Source organism: Chrysochloris asiatica, unplaced genomic scaffold, assembly GCF_000296735.1.
Source record: "Chrysochloris asiatica unplaced genomic scaffold, ChrAsi1.0 scaffold00047, whole genome shotgun sequence".
NCBI lineage: Eukaryota > Metazoa > Chordata > Mammalia > Afrosoricida > Chrysochloridae > Chrysochloris > Chrysochloris asiatica.
This window is the reverse complement of record NW_006408565.1, coordinates 14,229,024-14,255,810: the sequence shown is the minus strand read 5'-3', so window position 1 is coordinate 14,255,810 and position 26,787 is coordinate 14,229,024. Positions and strand designations below refer to the sequence as shown.

Here is a 26,787-nt window from a genome sequence, read left to right as displayed (position 1 = left end):
GGGTAGCATTTTATCTGAGCCTGCTTTTATCATCTTCTGCCTTGGCCTGGTGTCATTTGTACTTGGGTCTCTCTCTGCTACTGCCCTCCTTGAGGGCAGGTCTGGGTATTAGTAATTTGCATTCCCAATGCCATCTTCAGCCAGGCATATGCTAGACTTCCACTGAAGGTCTGTTGAACTTACATGAAATGAAAATGTATCTCAAAGAAGGATATAGTGATAGGTTAGAACATGGTGGGCTTTCTCAATCTAAACATTTAGGATCAAATAATTCTTTTTGTCAGTGGCTGTCCTGAGCATTGTTTGATGTCTAGAAAGTAGCATCTTTGGTCTCTATCTACTGGATGCCAATAGAACTCCCTCTGTTGTGACAATCAAAAATTTGAATGTTACCAAATGTCTGGCAACATTGATTCCATTGAAGGCCTCTGGAATGTGGGTGATAAAGGGCTTTCACAGTCTCAAGGAGGGAGAATTTCCATTTGATAGATGAGGAACTCAAGGCTTCTGGTAAGTTTAGAGTAAAATCTTGTACCTAGGTCTCCTACTCCAAGTCTAGCACTTGTTTTACTATTCCAGATGCTTCTCAGGACCCCAGCAAGTCTTTGCTTCCTACTTTGGTGCATCCATTCCACCTCTGCACTCACATTCTGGGCTCCATACTGCCTTTTTTCCTTTTCTCTACTCTTGTGGCCTGTACCAGGATATGTCCTACTGGTTGACCCTACTGGTCCATGCAGACTGGACCTCAGGCTGTGCCTGAACATGCCCCATTACATCTTCTTCAGTTCCGTGGGTTCCTCCCCATGCTTGAACACGCTAATGGTGACCTGGGCCGTCTCAGAGCCATACTTGTTCTTGACGAAGACACCATAGCGTCCACTGTCCTCACTTTTGACCATGGTGATCGTGATTGTGACCGCTGTCCCCTTCACCTCCATGTGGTAACGGTCAAGGAAGGTGACAGGCTGGTCGTTCTTCAGCCAAGAGATTTCAGGAGTGGGGTCACCTGAGATGATGCAGGTCAGGCACAGAGTCTGGTTCAAAGGACAAGAAAAGAATACTCAATTTCATCTTGGGTAATAATCCCTGGCATTCACCTTCACTTATACAGAAAGCTCCCAGGACAAGTTGCCTTTTGTGTTAAACTCATTACGTGTGCTTTATTGTAACCCATAAAACTGATACTCTTAAAAGGAGAGACATTCTGTTTTAACTACACCGCCCTCATCCTCAGCTTTTCCACCAAAATACCTACTAGCTGTAATTTCAGACCATTACTGGTCTAGCAACTATTTACCATGAAATGTGTTTCTTTTCATTAGGGATCCATCATTATGATTTTATCATACAAATATGCAATGTACTGTCATAAAGATTCTATGGGTTAAGTTGGAAAATTCTAGGACCAAGTCGAATGCATAGTGTAATAGTGAAATACACAGGCTCTGGGAGTCAATCCCAACTCTATCCCTTTAAGCTGTGTGACTTTAGGTGAGTCTGTTTGTTAATCTCCCTGGACCTCAGTTTCCTTAGCTATAAAATGGGACTGGTAATAATACCCTGTTTATTGTGGTTGCTTTGATGATTTAAAAAAGTAATTTTATTTAGTTGTTGTTGAGAATATATACAGCAAACCATATACTAATGTGAACAGTTTCTACCGGTATTACTTAGAGCCATGAATTCCATTCCTCAAGTTGTGTAGGCATTCACATCCTTTTCTGAGTTGTTCCTCCTCCATTGACATACATTCACTGCCTCCTAAGGTAGCGTAGTGGTTACGAATCGGGCTGTGAACCGCAAGGTCAGCAGTTCAAAACTACCAGCTGTTCTACGGGAGAAAGATGAGGCTTTCTGCTCCAGTAAAGATTTACAACCTCGAAAACTCTGTACAGGGTTACTATGAGTCGGAACCAACTCCACGGCACATAACAACAACAACAACAAAGGTAACTATCTAATTTTTTGTGTTGCTGTTGTCAATTTGATCCCATGTAGCTAGTTCTTGAAAGGGCATAATGTTCAAGGCAGACATTTTAAACTAGTTAAGTGCAACTATCATTAGGTTTTAAGAAAACTTCAGGGGGCTATTTTTGGTTTGAGTCTTGATGACTAAATAAGCTAAAATATGCATGTATGCATATTTGTGCCTTGTACAAAGTAAACAACATAAAAACGTTAGTTGTCATTTTCTAGAACCACGGACTTGCAGGATTTTAGTTTTGTAAGGGCTTTCAGGGGCCATGTGGTCCAAATCCTGAGGAGAATGAAGTTCAGAGACCGCAGTGATGCCCAGATGGGAGCAGAGCTGAGAAAAGTGCCCATGTGGGCCTGGATCCGGGAGCAGAGCTGAGAAAAGTGCCCATGTGGGCCTGGATCCGGGCTCAGTGTCTTTCCTTGGTACTACATGTAACCTACAAGGTCTGGTCACTTGGTCTGACTTGGCAGATTCAGACCTTTGAGCCAACCAACCACTTTAAGGAGTTTGAATACATAATGCTACATTGTTTCCTGATCTGTGATCAATACCAGAGACAACTGGAGTGTGAGGAGTAGTGTCTGTACCTTGTCTTCCATAATTGTGGCCACATCTGGCAGGCCCCTTACGACTTTGGCACGATCTATTAAGAGAAAAGAGACACAAGGGATGAATCCTTTCTTGCTGGCTGCTTTACAGAAGCAGGTTTTCACATAGTTGAGATTTATTTTTAAGCTAGGCTTCTTTTTTCTATTTTAAACATTTTGGATAGAATCCTTTAAAATTTAAAGACATTTCTTTGCCTTCGAAACAGAAGATATGGGATGTGCCATTGTGGTGCAATGGATTAGTTTTATATGGCCTTTCTTGCCATGATCTTGTAGCTCCCACCAAATGACTGGGTGGGACTATGCAAATAAGGTGCATGTGACTCACCAACGGGATTGAACAGCTTACAATAACGCAAATAAGGTGCATGTGGGGCTGTTGCTGTTGTTAAGTACTGATGAGTCAGTTCTAACTCATCTTAAGGAGTGACTTAGAGTATGAACCACCAACCTTGTGGTTAGCAGTCCAGTGCTTATCCTATAGTACTGCACCAGGACCATGTAAATAAGGGGATCAGTTTTGTCATCCCAGAGGTGGAAAGGGGAGACCTGAATATCACCAAGAAGGAGAGATGGGAGTGGAGCGCCTCCTTTGACTCTGGGGTCCCTTGTGCTAGGAATCTCCTGGACCTAGGAGACAGAGAGCTGTAACACTAGAGATGGCGAGAAGCAGTGGCAGAGAAAGGTATCAGCAGAATTAGGAGACAGGCAAGAGATGGAGTGGAAAAGCTGAATGTGTTTGGGCAGGAGGCTTGCTGGTAGAGTGGGGGTACCTTTAGGCACTTACTGGTAGAGCTAAAGAGCTTTGTAACACAAGCTCAAGTAGCAGAGACCTCTTTGGTCCCCAAAGCCTGAGAGACCGAGGAGCTAAGGGTCAGATAGAATACTGTCTGTGGGCACAGCTGAGAAGAGGCTGTGCTGATTAAAGAATGGCATACCGAGTCATTTTTGATCCTGAATTGTAGCCTATTACTTCCCTGGTAAACGCTATAATAGTTGAGTATTGTCTATGAGCTCTGTGTGACCACTGCAACAGATTATCAAGATCAGCCAAGAAGTAGAGAGTTTTATAGGAGGGGCAGCTGGTTGGAGAGAGGAAGTATGTCTGACTTCCGCTTCATAGAAATCAACCTGGGGCTTAATGCTGATGTGGATTCTCTCTCCCCATCTTGAAGCTAGAAGAGGTCAGATGCTTCTGCCACTCCATGTATACTGTTTTTGTCACTGATATGAGGTTGTCATTAAGATTGTGGTTCCTGGGGGTGACAGTGAGGTGCCCCTCCCTCAAGAACTGGGAAAGAAGGTTAATTTAAATCCACACACAAAGGCTGTGTGAACAAGTCAAGGGTGTATACCAAGAAGGGGTCAGTAAAAGTTGGGTAGAACCTTTTAGTATACTTGACTCTGGTCAAGGGAGGGTCCTAGTGCCATTGTGGGTGGACAGGAAAAGAATGTGGTTGTAGATGCCTGTGTGGAAAGCCAATATATTCCTTATACTGCATTTGAGGCTATGGGACCAGAAGGGAGTGATCAGAACAGACCCTAGACCAAGGACCAGGGAAGTACAAAGAGCTCAAAGCTGGCTGCCCAGAGGATGTAAGGGAACAGAATCCTGAACTAAGTGGGGAAGGTTCCCAGAGATGGACAGTGATGTAGAGCAGAAATGCTACCCCAGCCTGTTCCAGCTGGGATGAGATGACCCATGCTTCTTGATGAAGAATCCATAAGCTCTAGCAACCACGTGTTGGTGAATTCAGCTTCCCTTTGTTGGGGGTTCTGGCTGGGGCACAGAATTCCAGAGGGGATGACTTTGCCCAGTAAATGATCAGACTGGTAGTGTGATCTTTTCAAAAACTTTCACTGGGCAGGCTGAGGCCGGTCTAAGCCATGCTCTTTCCACCACAGTGGACTCCTGTTGCAAGGCCTTCTGGGTGTATAGCTGTTTATAACACTCCAATGTCCCCTTTTAGATTCCAGTTAGGGATGCCAAGACTGTATTCTCTGTCAAGTGAAGACACTCAGAGATGAAGATTCTATGCAGGACAAATCCGTTGCTGTTGTCTTTAGCTGCTGTCGAGTTGGTCCCCAGTGCACAGTAACCCTGTGCACAACAGAATGAAATGCTGTCTGGTCTCGTGCCACCCCCATGGTTGGTTGCAGCTTGGGCTGTTGTGATCTGTAGAATTTTCACTGGCTTATGTTTGGGAGGCGATCACCAGGCCTTTCTTTGTAATCTCTCTTGGTCCAGAAGCTCTGCTGAAAACTATTTAGCATCAGAACCACACGCAAACCTCCACTGACAGATGGGCGGCAACTGATTCCCACTCTCCTGTTTCTTACAATTGTCAATTCCTTCCTTGCTGCTGGGCTGCTTTGCTCTGCTTTCCTTTGAAATGCCTACTCCTGATCTTCTGGGCCAGTAAGACCAGAAAGCCAGAATCCTCAAAGACAGGGTTCTTAGAGCTGGCTGAGGGAGTCTGATGAATGGAAACCGCACTTAGAGGCCATGGAGCATCCTTCTGGGATTGGGGCTGTGTCCTGAATTAGACAGATAAGGCTCCACTACCTGGTTTAACACCTATTCCTGCCCCCTTGTCTGTGCCTCACTCACTCGGCAAGGCCTGCCCAGGCCCTTTCCCTTTGTCCCCTGCCTTTGAAGGCCCAACACTGCTGGTATGCCTGCTTGGCACCAGGCCGGCCTGGGCACGTCCATGCCCACAACCTCTTTTGTATCTTCTGCCTTCATCCTGCCCAAGCCACATCTTCCAGGACAGCTCCATCCGAGTCCAGAGCTATAGGCAGATTCCACTAGGGACTGAACTTCAGCTGCTCAAACCCAGAAACAAGAAACTGAAAATATCAGTAGACTTACTTTTCTCGATGATGGCTGCGGCTCTGAAAAACAGAATATGACAAAGTTCCATTTGTGAAAGGACAGTCTCGTCCAGCTGGGGTTACAAGGTGATGAGGGAAAGGGCTCCAGGAAGGGGAGTTGTTATTGTTAAGTGCTGTTGAGTCGGTTCTGACTCATAGCGACCCTGTATGGGATTTCCGAGGAGTGACTGGTAAGTCTGAACATTGTGGTTCAAACTGACCCTGTGGTCTAGTGCTTATCCTAGAGCGCCACATCAGGACTCCCCAGGAAGGGGTACTTGCACAGTTTGTGCCACCCTCCGAGGGCCCGTGATTGGCACATAGAATCATAGGGAGACTTACTTCAATCGCTGGTGCTCAGCCAGGGCGTCATCAAAAGCTGAAAGAAGGAAAAAGAGGGAGGGGGTGGGTGAGTGGTTCTGCCCATGTGACCCCTAGTTACAGAGCTAAGCACAGGTCTGTTTCTCCCTTCCTTTCTTCTCCCTTCCAGACCCTTTTAGGGCAGGGATCCCCCAAACAGCCATGAGGTTTTGTAATCATGCTTCTCTGTGGACAGACGGGTGGATGGCTCACCTTGCCCTGAGAGATCTGCTGAGAGCTGCCGGGCTTCCTTGCCGGCAGCTATCTCCAGGACGTATTTGCCCTTGTCTGAGTCTTTGGGGTCCAGGATGTGAAGCCAGATCTCATTCAGGGTGGTGCCAGCCCTCACCCGGTCACTGCTCTCCAGACGTTTCTCTCTGAGTGGGAGGACAAATCAGTGGTTAACACAACCCGCTGAGCCCCACAGTGCCCTAGGTACAGACTCCCTCCACTCCACACTCCTCTCCTGATACCTGAGCTGAGCCTGTTGACCATTCATGAGACAATCAATACATATTCATCCACTCATTCCTTCATTCACACATCACCTGTGTGCCAGCATGGAGTTTGGCATTGTGAGGTGTCCTGCAGGTTGGGCCTCTAAAGAAACCGTGCTCCAGAGTTTGTGTTTGAGCCCTGGTGTGACACTGTAGGATCAACACTGGACTGGTAATCACAAGGTCGGCAGTTCAAACCCAACAGCCACTCTCAGAAACCCTGTACAGGGTCACTATGAGTTGGAACCTGCCAGATGCCACTTAACAACAACAGAGTCGGTGATTACCACCTCCCTCACCGTGGGAGGCACTTCCTCAGCTCTTCTTTCTGTCCATCTAAAGCTCTCCTGGAATTTTCATCTCATAATCATAGTTTCTCAGTCAGGTTAATCGCCTTCCCTTCCTTACTTAATTTCATTCCTCAAGACACCTGGTTGATGCTCCATGCTATGTTGTAAAAGTGTCACTGAGACTGGCTAGGAAGGTCTGTTTCCTAGAATTCAATCTGGCCTTGGCTCTCACTTGTTTGACAAATGTAACCAAGTCAGTCTAGAATTCCTTATAGAATGGGTGCAGTAATATCTGCTCCATGAGGCTGAGGTATGCATGTGATCCTAGAAGCTTTGGGAAAACTTTTGCTACCAAACTATATGGGGTCACTTAGCTGCTGGCTGAGACACTGTTCCTGGCTTCAAGCTCTAGCCTTCTGTTAGTTCCAGCTGCATAAGTCCATTCTGTCTTCACCTTTCCCCTGAGCAGGGGTGTCTGACTACCTGAGTTTGCTAAAGCTACAGTGGCCCACAAGGGCACCATAGCCCCCCTTGATCATCTGGCTCTTCTTTGCTCCGTTATTCCCTCCCTCTCCCAGTTCTCAGATGCTGCTCTGAGATAATGAGCCTGTTGTGGCTATGGATATTCTGGAAAAATAGTCCGCCACCAGGTTCTTACCTTCCCGGTGGGACGCTGGGGTAGGCCCTTTGACCCCTCTGACTGCTATTGTCTATCCCTGCAAGACCAGTGGGAAACTCTCATCTCTGCCAACCCCCTAGGACTCTGCTCCGTTGGAGGGCCTGTGTGGGGCGTGGGGAAAGCCCCTCTGGGCGGGGTCTGAGGCCCCTCCAGCTGGTTAAGACTCCAGGGCGAGGCAGACTTACTTGTGGAACCAGGTGGTTTTCATGTAGTCCATATTGTAGTACTTGACCTCACTGAAGATCCGGATTCCTTCCTCAGTCCCCTGGATCTTCAGTGGGGCTGCAGAAAGGACTGGGGAGGTGGAAGAGAAGGGTGAGTCTTCCCTCTGGCCCTCTTGGCAGCATGTTTTAGGGCCAACCTGTTCACTCCTGCTCTGGGGATTGGGGGGTGGGGATGGGGATGCAGAATGAAGTATTGTGGGGAGACAGGAGCTTCTTCCCATCTTTGAGGTTGGAAACCAAGCCTATCCCCTGGTAATGGAGGCTGACTGGGGGTATCCCTGGAGGCTGTATGGCATCAGGGCAGGGCTGGGCAAAGAAGTAAGCTTGCTTACCACCAATCCTGCCCAGCTCAGTGAAGAGAGCATCCAGGGCTGGAAGGAGACATAGAATGGTCATGGTCAGCTGGCAGAGGCTCCTCCAGGGACACAACAGAAGAGGGTATTCTTTGCAAAGGTTGGTGGAACTCACATGCCACTCTTGGGCACAGGGAGCTCTGCAGGCCAGCTCCATGGTTTGGCAATGGGAGGGGTTCAGGGGCGCTCAGTGACTGGTACAGTGCAGGGGCACCATGGATGGAGGGCAAATAGGTTAAACTGAACAGTGTCTCGCAGGCTGAGCTGACCAGCCTGATGAAGAACCAGGGCCACTGGGGTGCAGAGGAGTGAACAAGGCAGGGGTTCCCATGCCTGAGCTTGCTGTGGTATATGCAGTGATCACGGGCCTCAGAGTCACATAGACCAGATATTGGCTTGCTGTGCTAACTTGGACAAGCCATTTACCCTCTCTGTGTCTCAGTGTTCCCAAGTGGCATGAAGATCCGATACATTTTACCCCACAGGACATGCCATAGTCTCTGGTCTGCTTGTGCACCCCCAAGTTTCCTCCTGGCCCATCTACATGGCCAGCTCCCACCTTCACCGGAGAGGTCCAGTGTGGTATCATCTTCCCCACGATCATCAGAAACCACCGCTCTGTAAATTCCTCTGTCCTCCTCGGAGAACTGGAGAGAAGAATGAGAGATGGCAGTGTCCGCATGGGTTCCAGTAGGTGAATCCCCAGGCCTGAGCTTAACTTTCCCTGTGACCCTCTGGGCTCAGTTTCCCGGCTGTGATGAGATGGGGCTGAGCTGGATGGTCTCCAAAGTTCCTTCCTGGAGCTTGTGGGCTCTTGGATTCAACTGGTCTGGGCCTCGGGCTGGGACTGGTGGAGTTGAGGGCAGAAATAGAGGCTCCTCATTTGGATTCCAGCCCAGTGCAGCGAGCCCTGCTTGCCAGCAACTCTGAGCTGCTTGCATCCTGACCTTGGATGGAGGAACTCCTCTGCACGTTCCCAGGAGGCTGTGCGTTTTCTATCATCAGGACAAAGAACACCTCCTGGCACATTGCTCATCAAACGGAAGCTGAACTGACACTCAGTAAAGCAAAGTCTGGTGGCTACTTTTGGCCTTCTTACATGGCACTTCCTACTGGGCCCAGGAGTAATAAATATTTGCTTCCTAGTAAAGGAGCTCTGGTAGCGTAGTGGTTACGAATCAGGCTGCGAATCTTAAGGCCAGCAGTTCGAAACTACCAGCCACTCCACGGGAGAAAGATGAGGCGTTCTGCTCCCGTAAAGATTTACAGCCTCGGAAACCCTGTACAGGGTCGCTCTGGGTCGGAACCAACTCAACAGCACTTAACAACAACAACCACCACCAACAAAATACCCCTCTGATCCCTAGTACGAAGGAGCTCTGGTAGCGTAGTGGTTAGGAGTCAAGCTGCTAATCTCAAGGTCAGCAGTTCGAAACTACCAGTCATTCCAAAGGAGAAAGATGAAGCTTTCTGCTCCCGTAAAGATCTACAGCCTCAGAAACCCTATACAGGGTCACTGTGAATCAGAACTGACTCCAGGGCACATCACCACCACCACCATCACCATCCCTACTGGGATCCAAGACAGAGGCAGTTCTTGACCTGGGGGGGTCAAGGGGCTGAGATCCAACAGTCCTCTCCTAGTCTCCCCAGCCTAGTGAGACTCCAAAGTCCCAGTCAAACCTAGGGGTGGGAGACTGGAGTGATTTCTGACTTAGCGCTCTAGCTTTGTGTCTTTGCACATAAACTCCATGGGTCTCGTTTACTCATCTGTAAAATGTTGGCATAATCCTTCAATAGAGGCAACTCTTTGGAAGCCAGGAAGTTCTGCATCAAGGGCGTGGATGATGATAACAAGACTCGTGCAGCCATCAATACGTATTAATCACCTACTGGTCAGGATTTGGGAGAAGACTCTGAAATCAGCATTTCCTTTCTAGTCAGCAAACCCACATTTGCTCTAGTCCTCCCTGGTATTCCAGAAATCAGCAGTAGGGCAGAAAAACACTGAATTTTTAAGAGCAAGCAGTATGTTTCTCTCTTAACCAGGCCACACACTTTCCAAGTCCATGGGAGAGAGCTTGGGGGAGAATTAGGCGCCAGACCTTACTTTGTCCTGCCCCATCTGCTGGACACTGGGACATCCTTTGCTGTTGCTGTTAAGTGCTGTCAAGTCAGTTCCGACTCATAGCCATCCTGCATAGGGTTTCCGAGGAGCAGCTCGTAGGTTTGAGCTGCCAACCTTGTGGTTCGCAGTCCAGTGCTGATCCACAGTGCCACACCAGCCCATGGGACAGCCTCTGACCTGCTCATATCACACATGAAAATGGAGGGCAGCCAGGGGCCGTGGCTAGCCCAAGGCTACACAGAGAGTCAGTGGTGGGGCCAGAAGTAGGGCTCTGGGTAGAGCCACACCCGAGTCTAAGACAAATCTGCCTTTAGTTATGATTTTGGCATTTTGTTTCTTCTGGCATTCATTTTGAATTGGTTCAATACTGTATGAAAACATGACTTCTCTTGATGACTAACTGATATGGTGTCCCCTTAAACTGCCCTGGGCCAGTGCCTCCGTGGCCTCACTCCTCACGCAGTACTCAGCTCACAGTAGGTAGCGGGGGTGAACCCTGGCACTGCACTGACCTCCTGGAAGCACAGAAGCCCTGCTCCAGTCTGCGGGTCGTACTGACCATCTGGCATCTCTTGCTTCTGGAAGAACCATTGGAAGCAAGTCTCCTTCTTAGTGTTGGTCACCTGAGGATGGGGGAGGGGGAAGAGGAGACTCCATCAGACTTTCTCTCTTGTTAAGTAAAAACTCAGCTCATCAGAAATTGTCTTACAGCATAGTGCCCCTCACTGTGCCCCCCACTCCACATAGGCACACTCATGTTATGTCTCGGCTGACTTTTCACTCTTTCCTCATACCGTGTCTCCTCTGCCGACTTCTGCATTCTGGGCTTTTGCTGATGGTGTTTCCTCTGACAGACAGTTGAACCCCACCCTACTCTACTATTTTTCTTCACAAATTCCTGCTCTTTTTAAAGACTCAGAAGACATCTCCTCCAGGAAGCCTTCCTTCAAGCATCCCGAGTGCCTGCTACACTCTGGTGGATTAAGTCTTGTATACGTCTCTATAGGAGTCTTATTGTAGTGCTGTAGGATAAGCACTGGACTGCTAACTGCAAGGTTGGTGGTTCAAACCCACCAGTTGCTTCTCAGAAACCCTATAGAAGGTCACTAAGAGTTGGAATCAACTCAATAGCATTTAACAACAACAACAACAACAACACATCTCTGTCTCGGCATGAGGTCTGTGGTTTTCCAACAATCCTGCCTTGGCATATGGGCTCCTGGAGGTCTGGGGGACACCTCCTCAGGGTCTAGTAATATCTGGTACACAGGAGGGGTGCACAGATGTGGCCCCACTGCTGCTGAGGGGCCTCCTGCCTCCCCTTCCGGCTATCTATAAGAGACTGCACGCTGCGGAATCAAGTTTCAACCTGGCAGCTTTGGAACAGACAGATTTGGCTACACCTTGGGCTTTCTCTCTTGCTATGTGGCTGGCCTTAGGCTATTTCCCCACTCAGTTTCTCCTGTGTTAAAGCTATGATAGGAATGCCTATCTCATAGATGGCTGAGAGGAAGATAAAGTAATACTGTAGAGGGATGGAGTACAATGTCTGGCAAAACTAATAATCATTAACCGACTCACTCACAGGCTCCCCGCTCCTGCCCCCAGCCCCCGCCACCCTACTAGCTGCACAAAAGCTCTTATAGAGTGCAGCAGCAAGACTAATTCTAGATTCCTTCAGGAATGGTTCCCTTTCACTACTTTCTAGGTATAGGATTAGCCAAACACAGGGTATTTGGGGCTTGGGGACCAGCTACACAGGTCTCCCCCAACAGAGCCTGGGGGCCAGAGCTGGAGGTAGGGTCTGGGATTTGCCTTGCACATCAGCAGCACTTGGCAGTCCTCTGTGACCTTCCACTGCAAAGGCTCCTGGAAATAGGGACCTGCAAGTGCAAAACAGACATGCCCACCTGGTCAGAGCGCCAGGCTCCAGAAGGGCGCCATCTGGTGGAAGAACAAGGGAAGCCAGAGGGGAGGGACACCTCAGATCCTGCTTGCACCAAGTACCCAGAGCACAGAATTTAAAGCTGCATTCATTCTCAGTGTTAAACTGCTTGGTTTGGCATCAGGACAGACTTGACAAATTGCAGGGGACCCTCCCAGCAGGGTGGAGACACCCACTGACCAAATTTCCCCCACTGACTACTTTTGGGATGCCCCAGGCTTCTGAACATCACCTCCACAACTCTTACCCTGCCTTCTCTTCCAGTCTCTTCTCATAGCATCCGCCTTCCTCAGAAGTTTGTCAAAATCTGTGGACACAAAAGGAGGAACTGGCATGAGCCAAGAGGAGTGCAGGTCCATGGAGGGGACTTCAGGATAGCTAAGAAGGCTGGGGAGATGCTGTGCAGCCCCAGAGCAGGGAGCAGAGAGCCCTCGGGGGAGACCAGGGGCAGGGCAGGCGGGCAGTGGGGTGGGCTGACCATCATCCACCAGTGCCAGGGTGATCTGGTTTTTGGCTTTTCCATCTTGGAGCTGAGCAGTGTAGGACCCCTTGTCATCCTCAGACAAGTTCTCGATGATCACTTCCACCAGACCCTTTGCTCGGTCAAAATTGATCTTGCGATTCTGGAGAGAACAAATATCTAGTTTTGTTTTACATGTTTCTTATTTCCCAGAAGCTTGTGTCTGGAGCACAAATCAGGGTATTAGACTGGGTGTGGCGACCCCCCTGGGCCTGACAGATGAAGGAGTGCTTGATACCAATGACAATGGAACATTAATAATAATTCCAATTCCTGTTACGTCAAACTTTTTAGTTTTTCCTTCTTTTAAAATTTGATAGGAAAAAACCATAAAAATATAAACAATAATATAAAAAACCCTGTGTACTTGCTACCCAGAACTAGCACCCATTTTACTTTTTGCAGTATTTGCTTCCTATTTCTTTTTGAGGAACAAAGCATTGTTGATCAAGTAGAAGTCCTCAATTTCCTTGAGCCCCCATTTTTGTTTCCTTGTTTCCATCTCCGGGAGTGGAGCTCTGGTGGTATAGTGTGTTATGTGTTGGGCTTAATACCAATTACTAACCACAGGCTCAGCAGTTCAAATCCACTAGCCACTCCGCAGGAGAACGATGAGGCGTTCTTCTCCCGTAAAGATTTATAGTCTCAGAAACCCTATACGGAGTCACTATGTGTTGGAACCTACTCAAGGGCATATAACAACAACATCCCTACGGTCAACCACTCTTGGTATATATCCAGTTCATGTTTTTATATTTTTACTATAAATATATGCATCCATCAATAGCATATGCATTCTTTTGTACATCTTTTAAAGCCTATGTAAATAAAGCCATACTGTATTATTCTTTGGAGTTCTGGTGTGGTGCTGTGGGGTAATGTGCTGGACTGCAAATTTGCTTTGAACCACAAGGTTGGCAGTTCAAGCTCACCAGCCGCTTCTCGGAAACCCTATACAGGGTAGTTATGAGTTGGAACTGACTTGATGGCCTTTAACAACAACAACAACAACATATTATTGTTATCTTTAACTAGCATTTTCCATTCAATATTATGTGATTTTTTTCATGTTCAAATGTGTAGGTACAATTCATTCACTTTTACCTGCATCATACTATTCCATCACATAACTCTACACCATCACTATTTACCTGGTCCCTTAAGATGAAGATTTTAGTTGTTCCTTTTCTTATTGCTGGGACAAACAAAGCTGCAGAGACATATTGGGACATGTGTTTAGAAGCTCTTCTAGGATACATAGCTGATGTGGAATTGATGAATTGTTGTTGTTAACTACCGTCGAGTTAGTAACCCTGTTTAGGGTTTCCAAGGAGTGGCTGGTGAGCTTGAACTGCCGACCTTGCAGTTCAAACCAACCTTGCAGTCCAGCACATTAACTCACAGCGCCATACCAGGATTCTAGGAATTACTGAACAGAGTATGTGAATTTGGGCTTTATTTTCTGTTGCCAAATGGTTCCAACATGGTTGTATCAATTTGAACCCTCCACCGGGTGTGAACACTCTGTGGCAACACTGAATATCGACAGACATTCGGTCACATTAGCTAAATACCTTAAAATGTGCATTCCCCAATTGCTTAGGAACACCATGGGGCTTCCGCATTTTGTGAGTTAGTTCTTGAAATCCTTTGACCAACTTTCTTTTTATTGCTTTTTGTTTGTTTTCGTATTAATTTGTAGAAGTTAAAAATATACACGTCTGTATTGTTAGCCTTTGTCTTTTGCAAGTATCTTTTCACAATCAGCTGCTTATTTTAAATTTTAAGTCTCTGAGGCAGTGGTCCTCAACATCCCCAAGGACTGTGAATAATACTAATGTCTTTTTTGTACAAACTAACTTTACAGTTGTGATGTGGTCAACTTTATCTATTTTCTGTGCCTTGGTTAAGAATGCCTCTTCTTGTCTCAGGTCCTAAAGCTCCTTTTCAATAGTCTCTGCTAGTTGTTTAAATAAAAAAATTACTTTCCACATTATACCTTCATTTGAAGGAGTGATCTAATTTTCTTTTCCTATGTGGCACCATAGGATAAGCACACAACCTCAAGGTTGGTTTGAACTGCAGTGTTAGTGGTTCAAATTCACCAGCCGCTCCTTGGAAACCCTATACAGGGTCGCTATGAGTCAGAATTGACTTGATGGCACTCAACAACAACAACAATAGGGAAACCAACTTTCCCTGTCCTGTGTATAGAGCTGATACTTTGTCACACATCCTTCGTCATGTGCCAAGGCCATAATTATTATTTGCAGAGAACTTTCAATATGATTTTCTCATTGATCTTGACTGAGTTTATGTAGCCCACAGAAGGTGGGCATTAATCTTCTGACTTCTAGACCAGTGGTTTCCTCTATGTCAGACCAGTGCTTAGTCTGACATGACCAGACTTGACCATTTGGAGATGAAATCCACAGACAGCATGAGACTGAATGCCATCCTTATAGTTGAATACTGGAAACTCATATGGTGTAATTCATACCTATCTGCATAAATAATTAAAAAAACAACCAATGTAGTATTTTGAGTGTCATCTGAAGATGAAATAAAAGCCGTTTAAACAAAATAATATGTATTCAATATGTAGATGCTTAGACACATGCTGAGGACAGGGATTCTAAAACTAAGGCTCTTGGTATGACCAAAACTTCTGACAGAAGTCCTAGGTCAAATCTCTTCTTGTCTTGAGTGGTTCCATTTTGTGTTTTTAAAGACAGTTTCTGTCAGACATTCAGCCTGGCACCTCTGCATAATTTCCATTGGATCTTTGACTTAGATATAAACAGTTTCTACAGAAAAATGCAGTTTCGCCCACTCTGTTCTGCTTATTTCAAATCTGAGGTTAGAAATGGCTGATATTAAGAAAAGATTATTCAATCTGTATAGTAAGCGTGTTAAGTATGTGACGTTAGTGACTAGCCAAACCCTTGTTGTTAAGTGCCGTTGAGTCAGTTCTTATAGTGACCCTATATAGGGTGTTCAAGGAGCAGCAGGTGGGTTTGAACTGCCGACCTTGTGGTTCTCAGTCCAGTGCTAATCCTATAGCACCACACTAGGCCCTCCTAAAGAGATATTTTTCTGACCCCAGTTTTCAATATTCTATCCTCAGGAATAATTGTGTATTTATATGTTCTAGGAAATTTCTGCTCAGCAATATTTGGTCACCCGAAGCCTCCTCTTTGCAAAGGAAGTCAGTTTCCTGCAAAAGTGATCAACCAAGAGATGGCCACCTGTAACTTTGTGAATGTCAACCAATCAGAAATGCCCCAACTATACTAACTTTTATCCTTACTAACTTACTAACTATAGTTCCTGGGAACACTCTGCCAAGACCTTCATAACTCTGTAGCTTCCTGTTTAGAAAATGCCCGTTTTGCAATAACAAAATCATCGTTTTTCATTTTAAACAGACTTATAGATCTTTCACTATCATAAACCTCACTCTGTTGAAGTAGTCAGATGCTGATACCAATTTATAATGAATTGGTTTGGATTTAAAAGAAGTTCTATAAATAATCAGAACACGGAAGGTTCGAAATATAAATCTAGGAGAATTGGATGCTGTCAAAAATGAGATGGAATACATAAATATCTATATCCTAGACATTAGTGAGTTGAAATGGACTGGTATTGGCCATTTTTAATTTGACAGTCACGTGGTTCACTATGCAGGGAATGACAAATTGAAAAGGAATGGCATCACATTCATCATCAAAAAGAACATTTCAAGATCTACCTTGAAGTACAACATTATCTATGATAGGATAATATATATATGCCTACAAAGAAGACCAGAACATTTCAAAGGGTAGCTCAAAAAGACAAAGTCAAATATTATATTGAAATGTGTAAAGACATGAAGTCAGAAAACCAAAAAGGAAGAACACGCTTAGTATTTCTGAAGCTGAAAGAACTGAAGTAAAAATTCCTGCCTCTACTTTGCAACATTGAAGGATTCTATGGAGTTCTGGTATGGTGCTGTGTGTTAATGCAGCAGACTGCAAAGCTGTTTGAACTGTAAGGTTGGTGGTTCAAGTTCACCAGTGGCTCCTCGGAAACCCTATACAGGGTTGCTATGAGTTGGAACCAGCTTGATGGCACTTAACAACAACAATGGGCAAAATATTGAATGATGCAGAAAATATCAAAAGAAGATAGAAAGAACACACAAAATCACTGTACCAAAAATAAACGGTCAATGTTTGACCATTTCAAGAGGTAGCATATAATCAGAAGCCAATGATACCGAAGAAAGACATCCAAGATGCATTGAAGGCATTGGCAATGAACAAGCCTGTGGAATTAGAGGAATACAAATTAAAATCTTTCACTGGAGGCACTCACTCAACTATGCCAAGAAATTTGGAAGACAGATACCTGGCCAACTGACTGGAAGAGATCCACATTTGTGCATATTCCAAAGAGAAGTGACCTAACGGAATGTGGAAATCACTGGACAAAATCATTAATGTTACAAACAAATAAATTTTTACTAAAGATAAACCAAAAACGGCTTCAATTATACATTGACAGAGAACTGCCAGAGGTTCAAAGCGGATTCAGAAGAGGCTGTGGAACAAGGGATATCATAACTGACATCAGATGGATCTTGACTAAAAGCAGAGAATGCCAGAAATACCTGCACTTTATTGATTATGCAAAGGGTTTCAATTATGTGGATCATGACAAGCGATGAACAACATTGCAGAGAATGGATATTCCAGAAAATTTGGAAACATTATACTGAGGAAAATAAATCAGTTTCAAATGGACAAATATTGTATGATTTCCTTGATATGAAATAAGTAAATATACAGAAACCAACAATTATTAAAATTTAACAAGAGTGGGAGAGATCAGGAAAGGGGGTATTTTTTGTTTGGGAGGCACTGAGTTAATGTTAATGATGGTGGAATGTCTGGCTGGACAAACATTGCGTGTTGAAGTGTCCCTCACACTGGTGAGCATCTAAAGACCCTTACAGACGTACTAAAAACCAGGTGCTCCATCTTATCCCTTTGATCAAGTACCTTAGCCTTTTCTACACTATCCGCTAGGGGGAGTACTGGTCTGTGGAGAACTGCTGCCCAGTGAGGCCATACAGTGGGCCTGAAAACCTCATTGAAGAGGAAATCTGTAATTACCGGCGAGCTGAAGATCTCCTTCTCATTGAAGATTAGATGCAACTCAGCAGCGGGAGATAACTTTTCTACTTCCAGCCAAAGTCGCACTTCTCCTCGCTCCAGCACCTCCACATGCCAGCCAGAGATCCGCTTGATAACTGGGAGGCACAGGACAGGAAGGAGTGGGTGGGTGACCCCCTTCCACTTACCCAACTCCCAACCAGCCCCACTTTGAGTGCACAGCTGGCATTTAACCTGCATGACTTTTGGAGAGCTGGAAGGAGACACAGCCTTGGTGGGCATCTGAGGAGGGTTGTCTGCAGGCTCACTTGAGACCTAATCTCAGGCAAGCACTTTCTCCTCCAGTGGTCCCTAACGTGACAGTGCATTGGAATTCCTGAGAATTTTTAAAAAATTACTATTGTCTGGGTTCCACCTCCAGAGAGTCTGATTTAATCAGGCAGGGGTTCAGCCTGGGTATTGGGGCTTTGTTTTTTAAAGCTCCCCAGGAGATTCTAATGTGTAACCAACACGGTAGCCCCAGCTCCAGCGACCATATTCCACCCCTACTAACAGAGGGAAGCAGTGGTTCAGATGATTTAAAATCCAATAATAAACAAGAACCAATAACAACAACTTGCTACAGAAGAAACCACCCACACTTTCCTCCCTCACACCTCCTTTGCTCCCTGCTGTCTGCCCTTTCCTGTGGACCACTGACTTCCTGCCCTCCCCTCCCTGACTCTTTGCCTTGGGGTTATTTTCTGGCTCCCAGCTCTGCTCAACAATACATCTCAATGGGCTCTGTGAGAGCTCCCTAGGCTGGTGGCTTGGAACAGCTTACCTGGGTTTTTGATCTCATGACTTAGCTTCTTTAGCTTGTCCAGCTCTGGGGCAGGGAGGAACAGGAAGAAAGCAGAGAAAATGCACTATTAGTCAGGTTTGTAGAGAGCCATGCTTGGTCTCTATGCTAGGTGAAAAATCCTCCCCTGATGTCCTAAGAACCTTTCTCCCCCACTGGGGGTCACTTAGCTACACAGGAATTGGTGCTGGCCATTGAAGGCACTGGAGTCCTGGTGTGGCACTGTGGGTTAATGCACTGGACTGCAAGGTCGGTTTGAACTGCAAGGTCAGCAGTTCAAACTCACCAGTCACTCATCGGAAACCCAATACAGGGTTGCTATGAGTCAGAACCAACTCAATAGCCCTTAACAACAACAACAACAACATTGAAGGCATTAGCCCTGGGACTCCCAGGGAGATGTTAGGGCTCTGGCTGGGTGCCTGGAGATTGCCTATTCACCCTCTTCTTTAAGACCCAGAATAAGTCCCACCTCTTCAGAAACACCTACTATTTGCCACTGTCTGTGCTGCACTGCCATATTTGGTCCTCGCACAGTGAGGTCGGGTAGACATGACTGTCCCCCTTACATAAGTGGTACCTCCCAGACCACTCCAGGCTTCATGGATTTCAGAGCCCCATTACCACTAACCACTGTAGTATGGAGTCCTAGCGTCGAGATCTAGACTCACTGGGAGCACCTCAGTCTAGAAGGTTCTGTGCTGCCTCCCTTGCTAGTACTTTGTTCAGATTTGTCTCTTCAGCTAAACTAGGCTGTGGTCCTACACCAGTGTCTGGTGCCCCTAGAACTGGGGTTGTTGTGTTGTTGTTAAGTCGAGTAGGTTCCGACTCATAACAGCCCTGTATAGGGTGTCCGAGAAGTGGCTGGTGAGCTTGAACCACCGACCTTGTTGTTCAAACTGACCTTGCAGTTTAGTGCATTAACCCACAGTGACACAAGGACGTGGGTTAGTGGGTGAAATGTCAGAGCCCATATGTCATTTTCCTTTATAAGTCTGAGACCTTAACATCAATCCAGGCTCATGGCAAACATCTGGTTTAAAATCATGTATTTTGTGGATGGTTTTAGTGTGTATATAAATCATCTAATTGTATTTACAAAACAATAGTGTTTTACTTCGGGGTTAATCAGGGATTAAAATCCCCCTTTACAGATGAGGAAATTGAAGCCCGAGGTGAAATGACTTGCCCAAGGTCAAATGGTCAGCAAATTGTGGAACTGGGGTCAGAAACTGGGCATCTCTGGCTTCTGCCTCTTCACAAGATCAAAGAGCCTCATGTACGAACCTCAGGGAAGGCAGTGGGTGAGGACTGCCCTTCCGTTGCTATGGCGACACTGCTGTGGTTTGGTTTAATTCACCCATCCATCACCCACTCTCTGGTGTGTCACAATCTCCCCCTCCCTCTACTGTGATGCTCATTCTTGAGGCCAACTGCGGGTTTATCACCAAACTTGCATGGTTATTTCTCTTAGGTTAAAGGAAAAGCAAAACACTTCCGTTATTCCTCCCTTTATCAAAAGTAGAAAGATGAAAGAGAGACAAGAATGTGAACTCCACCAGGCAGGGAGTTCTGTCTGTTGGGTCAGTCTACTGATGTAACCCCTAGTATGTCTAGGAAGGTGCCTGGTATGTGGTAGGTGCTCAGCAGGTATGAACTGAATGAATGATTGAATGAACGAGTGGGTAGGTGAGAGCCCTTGTCTCTCTGAAGACTGCTGATTTCCTCAGTTTCTAGAGACATTTGTGTTTGGGACCTTGATCTGGGTCTCTCTGTCTCTGGGGAGGGGACAGCAGAGCTGGGACATTACCTTCCTCAGTCAGTGTGTGGCTCGCCGAGATGTCTTCATCAGCACCGGTGACCACTACCGAATAAAGGCCCAGATCCTCAAGGCCAGGCTCTTTCAGGATGACCTTGGACCTGGCAGAGAGAGGAGACCCGGGAACTAGAGAGTCTGTGTTGGTTCTGGTGTCCCTGTATCCCACCCTCAGACCTTGGATGACCTGGGAGCCTCACTGGGCCCTTCTGTCCTGGGAAGCTCTGGCCTGGAACCTTCTATAGACTCTGATAGCTGAATCTCTGGCACAAGGTCTGCCCACTAACCACACTGACCTGTCCTCTCTTTCAAGGGCCTGAGGCTGACAGAACTGGGAAGTTAGGAGCTATGGGAAGAGGAATGAGACATAGGGGTGTTTTGACAGGGTCCTTTTGACAAGGGTCTTCATCTGGCTCCACACTCCCATTTTACAGATGAGAAAACTGAGCCCAGAAAACCTTACAGAAATAAGGCTAGAAATCAAGCCCTGGAGCTGAGCATTTCTTCAGATGGACCACGGCGGACACATCCACAATACCTTAGAGAAAAAGAATCTGCAAATAAATGGTGCGGGTTCAGCCTCATAAATGCATCCTCCCTTCATGTGTCTCTAAAGCATCAGACCGCATCGTTGTGAGAGATCACGCAGTCCCTTTGGAACCCGTAACTGTGAGTAACTCTGTTGGCTCTCCTTAGTGCTGCCAACTTGTCGGACCATAAGGTGACCTGTCAAGCAGTTGTGACTTCTTCTCTCCCCTCACTTACTTGTCAACTTCATCTTCGATCTTAACCCTCTGGGGGTCCAGGGGACTCTTATAGTCCTTGGACCATTGAAACTCGCAAGAGTCAGGAGCCTCAGGGGCTTCGAAAGCCAAGTAGATGAGGCCCTCTTCATTGACGCCAACCGAGATGTTCCGGGCATCTGAGGGCAGAATCCAATGGAAGAATCAGACATTTATAAACAGCAAACCAAGCCAGGCCTTCCCCCTGCTTAAATCCTCCAATGGCTTCTCACTGCATTTGAGTAAAAGAAAAATAAACCCACATCTCTTACTGTGGCCTCCAAGACCCTGTAAGATCTGGTGTTTTCTCTGTACAGATGTCATCCCTCAGAGAATCCTCCAGGATACCTGGGATAAGGTAATCCCCACCTGACCATATCATTTTCTTACATTTCCTCTACAAATTACTACACATTATTCTCCTGACAGAGCTGGGCATGTGCTTCCTTCCATACCCACGTACACGAGGGACCTCACTTTCTCACTCGCTGCTACATCCCACTGCCGTGCGACCTCACTATGTATTTGGCAAATGGATGGATAATGAAAAGAATGGAAACATAATACACTCTCTATTTAAGTGAGCTGGGTAATTTGGTAGTGCATTATCTCTATGGCTACATTTAATATCTTTGAGTGGGTTCTAAAACGCCTCCAGGGTTTGTTGCTGTTTGTGTAGAGTAGGAGGAGGTCTCAGGTGCTATGACTGCAAGACAGACAAACATCCAGAAAGAGTTGTAGGGTCCAGAGAAGATGACAAAATGGGAGATTCCATCAAATCTTACAGCAAACATATGCTCATATCCAGCAGTCCCATATAAATAAATGAAGCTGGGGGGGGAGGGGGATGGCAATAGAAGGGGGAGGCATTGCTGGAAGGAGGGGGAGGGACCAGTGGGTGGAGGGACCATCCGTGAGTCTGAAGCCCTGACCTTCTGCAGACCCTCACCCATCTACCCCCATCTACCAGCTCCTCTCAGGCCCACCCTGCCCACCCTGCACAGTAGGTAGAGGCACATTGGCACCCTCCACCCAACCCTACCTGGCTTGTCCTCCAGGAGCACAGGGTCTGTGGGCATTGATGGTTGCCCCAGGCCAGCTGAATTCACAGCCTGTACCTGGAATACATAGGTCTTCCCTGGCTGCAAGTCGGAAACCTGGGGGTGGGGGTGACCAAGAGTAAGCATTGAACATAAGCAAAGATTCACCCTTCCTGCTCCGCTAGCCAGGGCATGCAGGAGATCTCAGGCTGCCCTGTGGGGTAGAGGCAGGCAAGGGCACGTGGCTTTCCTGGGTTCCAGACCCTGAGTTCTAGTTTTCAAATGGCCTTCCATCTACTCTAAGATTATCCCTTCCTCGCACCTCCCCTACTTCCTTCCTCTTCCTCTTATTTCCTCTCTCTCCCTCCCTCCTTTCCTTTCTTTTAAAACTGTTGCAAAAATATTTAAAAGACATTTGCCTATTCAACATTTTTTATGTACATGAGGAGCACAGTGGTTCTATAGTATAAGCACTGGACTGCAAAACCACAAGGTCAGTGGTTCTAGACCACCAGCTGCTCTGTGGGACAAGGCTTTCTGCTCCTGCGAAGATTTACAGCTTTGGAGACTCTACAGAAGGCTACTGTGAGTCGGAACTGACTCGATGGTACCTAATAACAACATAATTTAGTGACATCAATTACATTAATTCCATGAATCAATTTATCCCACTCTTCTGGAAGCCTGTCATGCTGTGGTGGCTTACAGGTTGCTGTGTTGCTGGGAGCTACACTATCGGTATGGTGGACAGGTTTCAGCGGAGCTTCCAGACTAAGACTAGAAAGAAAGACATGGTGGTTTACTTGAGAAAAAATTAGTCATTAACAACCTTATGACTAGTAGTGGGACACTGTTGGATTCAGTGCCAGAAGATGACCCTTCATGTTAAAGGTACTCAAAATACGGCTGGGAAATGTGGATGGAGTCAAACTTTCTGCACCCTCACTTGCTCAAAATGAGAAGAAACAGCTGCAAACAACCAATAATAATCAGATGTAGTCTGTACAAAGTATGAATCTAGGAAAACTGGAAGTTGTCAAAAATGAAATGGAGCACTTAAAAATCCATATCCGAGGCATTCGTGAGTTGAGATGAACTGGTATTGCAATTGTGTTATTGTTAAGTGCCATTGAGTCAGCAATGCACACTGAAGGCTGCAGTCTTCTATGTTCAGAAGCAAGTATTTTAAGTTTACTTTCAGCAAGCAAAGTTGCATCCTTTGCATATTTCAAATTGCTAATAAGTCTTCCTCCAATCACAATGCCACATTTTTAAAAATATAATCTAACTTCTCAGATTATTTGCTCAGCATGCTTTGGGTTAATATGCTGGACTACAAAGTTGCTTTGAACCTCAAGGTTGGAGGTTCAAGCTCACCAGTTGCTTCTTGGAAATCCTATACAGGGTCACTATGGGTCAGAATTGACTCGATGGCACTTAACAACAACAACAATGAGTGTTCCTCCAATCGTGATGCCACATTCTTTTTAGTATGATCTAACTTCATTATTTGCTCAGCATACAGACTAAGTATGGTGAAAAATACACAGCCCTAGAATACATATTTCCTGCTCTTCCACCATTCAGCATCTCCTTGTTCTGTTCTAACAACTGCCATTTGGTCTGTGTACAGGTTCCTCATGAGCACATGAAGCATTCTGGAGTACCCATTTCCCCCAATGTTTCCCATAGTTTGTCATGAGCTACACAGTCAAGTCATTGCATAGTCAATAAAGCACAAGGAGACATCTTTCTGGCATTTATGATTCCAGCCAAGATCCATTTGACATCAGAAATAATATCCCTAGTTCCACATTCTCTTGTCAATCTGGATTAAATTTGTGGCGGTTCTTTGTCTGTATACTGTTGCAACTCTTTTTGAATTATCTTCAGCAAAATTTTACTTGCATGTAATATTAATGATATTGTCCGATGATTTTTGCATTCCGTTTGGACACCTCTCTTTGAAATGGGCACATATATGGATCTTTTGCAATCCGTTGGCTAGGTAGCTGTCTTCCAAATTTCTTGGCATAGTTGAATAAGTGTCTCTAGTGCTGATTCAGTTTGTTGAAAGCTTTCCATTTGTATTCCATCAATTCCCGGTGCCTTGTTCTTTGCCAATTCCTTGAATGCATCTTGGACTTTTTCCTTCAGTATCATTGGTTCTTGATCATATGCTACCTCTTGAAATGGTTGAACATCCACCATTTCTTTTTGGTACCGTGACTTTGTGTATGCCTTCCATCTTCTTTTGATGCTTCCAACACCATGCAATATTTTGCCATTAGAATCCTTCAATATTGCGAGTCGATACTTGAATATTTTCTTCAGTTCCCTCAGTCTGAGAAATACTGAGCATGTTCTTCCCTTGGTTTTCTAACTCCATGTCTTTGCACGTTTCATTATAATATGTGACTTTGTCTTCTTGAGCTGCCATCACAGTATGATAAACTGACAGATTGTTGTTGTTGTTGTCAGGTGACATCGAGTCGGAACCAACTCATAGCGACCCCATGCACAGCAGAACGAAACAATGTCCGATCCTGGGCCAACCTCATATTGTTGCCACTTGGCCAATCCATCTCATTAGGGGTCTTCCTCTTTTTTTCTGACCCTCCATCTTACCCAGCATGACATCCTTCTCCAGCGACAGTTCCCTCCTGACAATATGTCCAAAGTATGAGAGACAAAGCTTAGCCATCTTGGCCTCCAAGGAGCACTCTGGCTGCACTTCTTCCAAAACAGATCTATTGGTTCTTTTGGCTGTCCATGGCACTTTTAGTATTCTCCTCCAACACCATAACTCAAAGGCAAAACTGACAGATGAGTGATGGCCAATCTGATCAGGCTTAATGCTTCACTGCTCTTCTGAATAAAGTGCAAATTTTGATGTAGCCTTTTATTATTTCAAAATATAAGTGTTTTCCCCTAAAGTCTTCCTAATCTAGCTTTAGCCTTGGTTCTCATTCTTCTTCACTCTAGATTCCCTCATGGTCTCTAAGTTCCTCCCGCCATTCATGCCTCCCTCTCTTTGCCCTTGTTAAGCCCGTTATCCCAAACACCATTCCGTCTTTATGCTGTTGTTGTTCTCAAGTGTCGTTGAGTCGGTTCCAACTCACAGCGATGCTGTATAGAGTTTCCAAGGAGTACCTGGTGGGTTTGAACCAATGACTTTGTGGTTAGCAGTTCAGTGCTTATGCTATAGCATCACACCAGGACCCCAATCAACCCCATAAAATTTCTGGATGGATAGAATGGTTCATAATAACAATCGAACACTGCTTCTCAGGGCATAGCAAAACCTTATTATTATTTGTTGTTGTTAGGTGCCATCGAGTCGGTACCGACTCATAGCGAATGAAACACTGCCCGGTCCTGAGCAAACCTCTCAGTTGTTGCCATGCGTGACCCCACTGCATTATTATATTACAGATATTTTAATGTATCTGGAATAATTATATATTTTTAACACATAGAAAAGTAAACTATATAGTCTATACTAAGACAAACATTGACTGAGGGTAGGTATGAGCTATACCTAACTCTCTGACTTATGTACACATTTGACTTAAAGACAGACTTGGGAACATAGCCAGTTCATAATCAGGGAAGTGCCTGTAATGTTAGTACAGACCTCAGAGGGAACTGGGAGATGGGTGAGGCTCTGCAGAAGGTGAGGGCTCCACGCTCACTTTGCTTCTTTCCTAATTTCTCTCCCTTTCTTCCTTCACTTATTTCTGTGGGACCACAAATAGGAACATCTCTTTGCTATTTGGTTTGATGGTATTATTTCCCATTCGTTCTGCACTGGAAGTTCTGGGTTCTTCTAGTCTGTCTTTTCTCCTGGTGTTAGCTCCTGGAATGCATGATCTTGAGAACTGGGCACCCTCCTGCCTGCTAGTGAAAGACACCCCAGGAAATGGAGCTGGAGTATGATTTATTTGTTTCCTAGAGCTGTACAAAATAAAACCTAACTCACCTTACAGGACTGTCCTTATAGATGGAACTTGAACCGAGGAGGCCCCTGAACATGCTGCTTCACAGATGGTGGTGTCCAAGGTCTCTGGTGATCTGAAGTTTGGAAATTCTCAATGGTCTAAGTCAGTAATTTGTGTCTGCTAGTAATGTTCTGGTAGACATCATTGTTTTCTAAAATGGGCTGTGAGTTGTTTTGCCAGATGAAGATGGTTTGCATTCCCTTTCATGTGTGGAAGTTAAAACAGATGATTAAAACTAATGTTCTTCTAGATTTCTTTTCATCCAAAGAGTTGAGTTTTTTCCCATTAAGTTAGCAACACACACACACAAACACAAAAATCAAAATTATCTGCACTCTGGCTGTGGAATTTAATCAATTAAAATACGTCATTTTTTGACACGCTCTCCTTGTTTTTAATACAATTTGTCCCTCTATCAACAAACTTTCATATTTCCTTATTAAAAAAATGTTTTAAGCTGAGCTGCAAGCCATGAATGCACAGCTGTCTTCCCTTCTTCATTTGAGGTGAATCTTTGTTCTTGAAGGGATGCTTCCAGGGGACCAAACAGGTGAAAGTCTGATGGAGCAAGATCAGGACTCTAGGGAGAATGCTTCAACACCTCAAAATGAAGTTTTTGCAATGTCAACAGTGTGGACAGAGTTGTGCAGACGTGCATTGTCATGCAAGATCACAATGCCCTTGGA

The 26,787-nt window shown here is 45.6% G+C and overlaps 1 protein-coding gene across 1 annotated transcript in view; it reads right to left on the bottom strand.

Moving 5' to 3' along the window:
- Positions 1–773: 773 nt before the first annotated feature.
- MYOM3 (myomesin 3) overlaps positions 774–26,787 on the bottom strand; it is a 66,506-nt gene continuing 40,492 nt past the window's right edge. Inside the window, exons 20-36 of the mRNA XM_006862398.1 lie at positions 22,103–22,217; positions 21,044–21,200; positions 20,273–20,382; positions 18,445–18,489; positions 17,622–17,758; positions 12,418–12,562; positions 12,187–12,246; positions 11,810–11,877; positions 10,507–10,617; positions 8,426–8,513; positions 7,846–7,884; positions 7,475–7,583; positions 6,037–6,200; positions 5,806–5,842; positions 5,462–5,484; positions 2,569–2,624; positions 774–1,037 (exon numbers count right to left, since the gene is read on the bottom strand). Of these exons, the coding sequence (XP_006862460.1) occupies positions 774–1,037; positions 2,569–2,624; positions 5,462–5,484; positions 5,806–5,842; positions 6,037–6,200; positions 7,475–7,583; positions 7,846–7,884; positions 8,426–8,513; positions 10,507–10,617; positions 11,810–11,877; positions 12,187–12,246; positions 12,418–12,562; positions 17,622–17,758; positions 18,445–18,489; positions 20,273–20,382; positions 21,044–21,200; positions 22,103–22,217 (1,728 nt within the window). The remainder of the gene's footprint in view (positions 1,038–2,568; positions 2,625–5,461; positions 5,485–5,805; positions 5,843–6,036; positions 6,201–7,474; positions 7,584–7,845; positions 7,885–8,425; positions 8,514–10,506; positions 10,618–11,809; positions 11,878–12,186; positions 12,247–12,417; positions 12,563–17,621; positions 17,759–18,444; positions 18,490–20,272; positions 20,383–21,043; positions 21,201–22,102; positions 22,218–26,787) is intronic.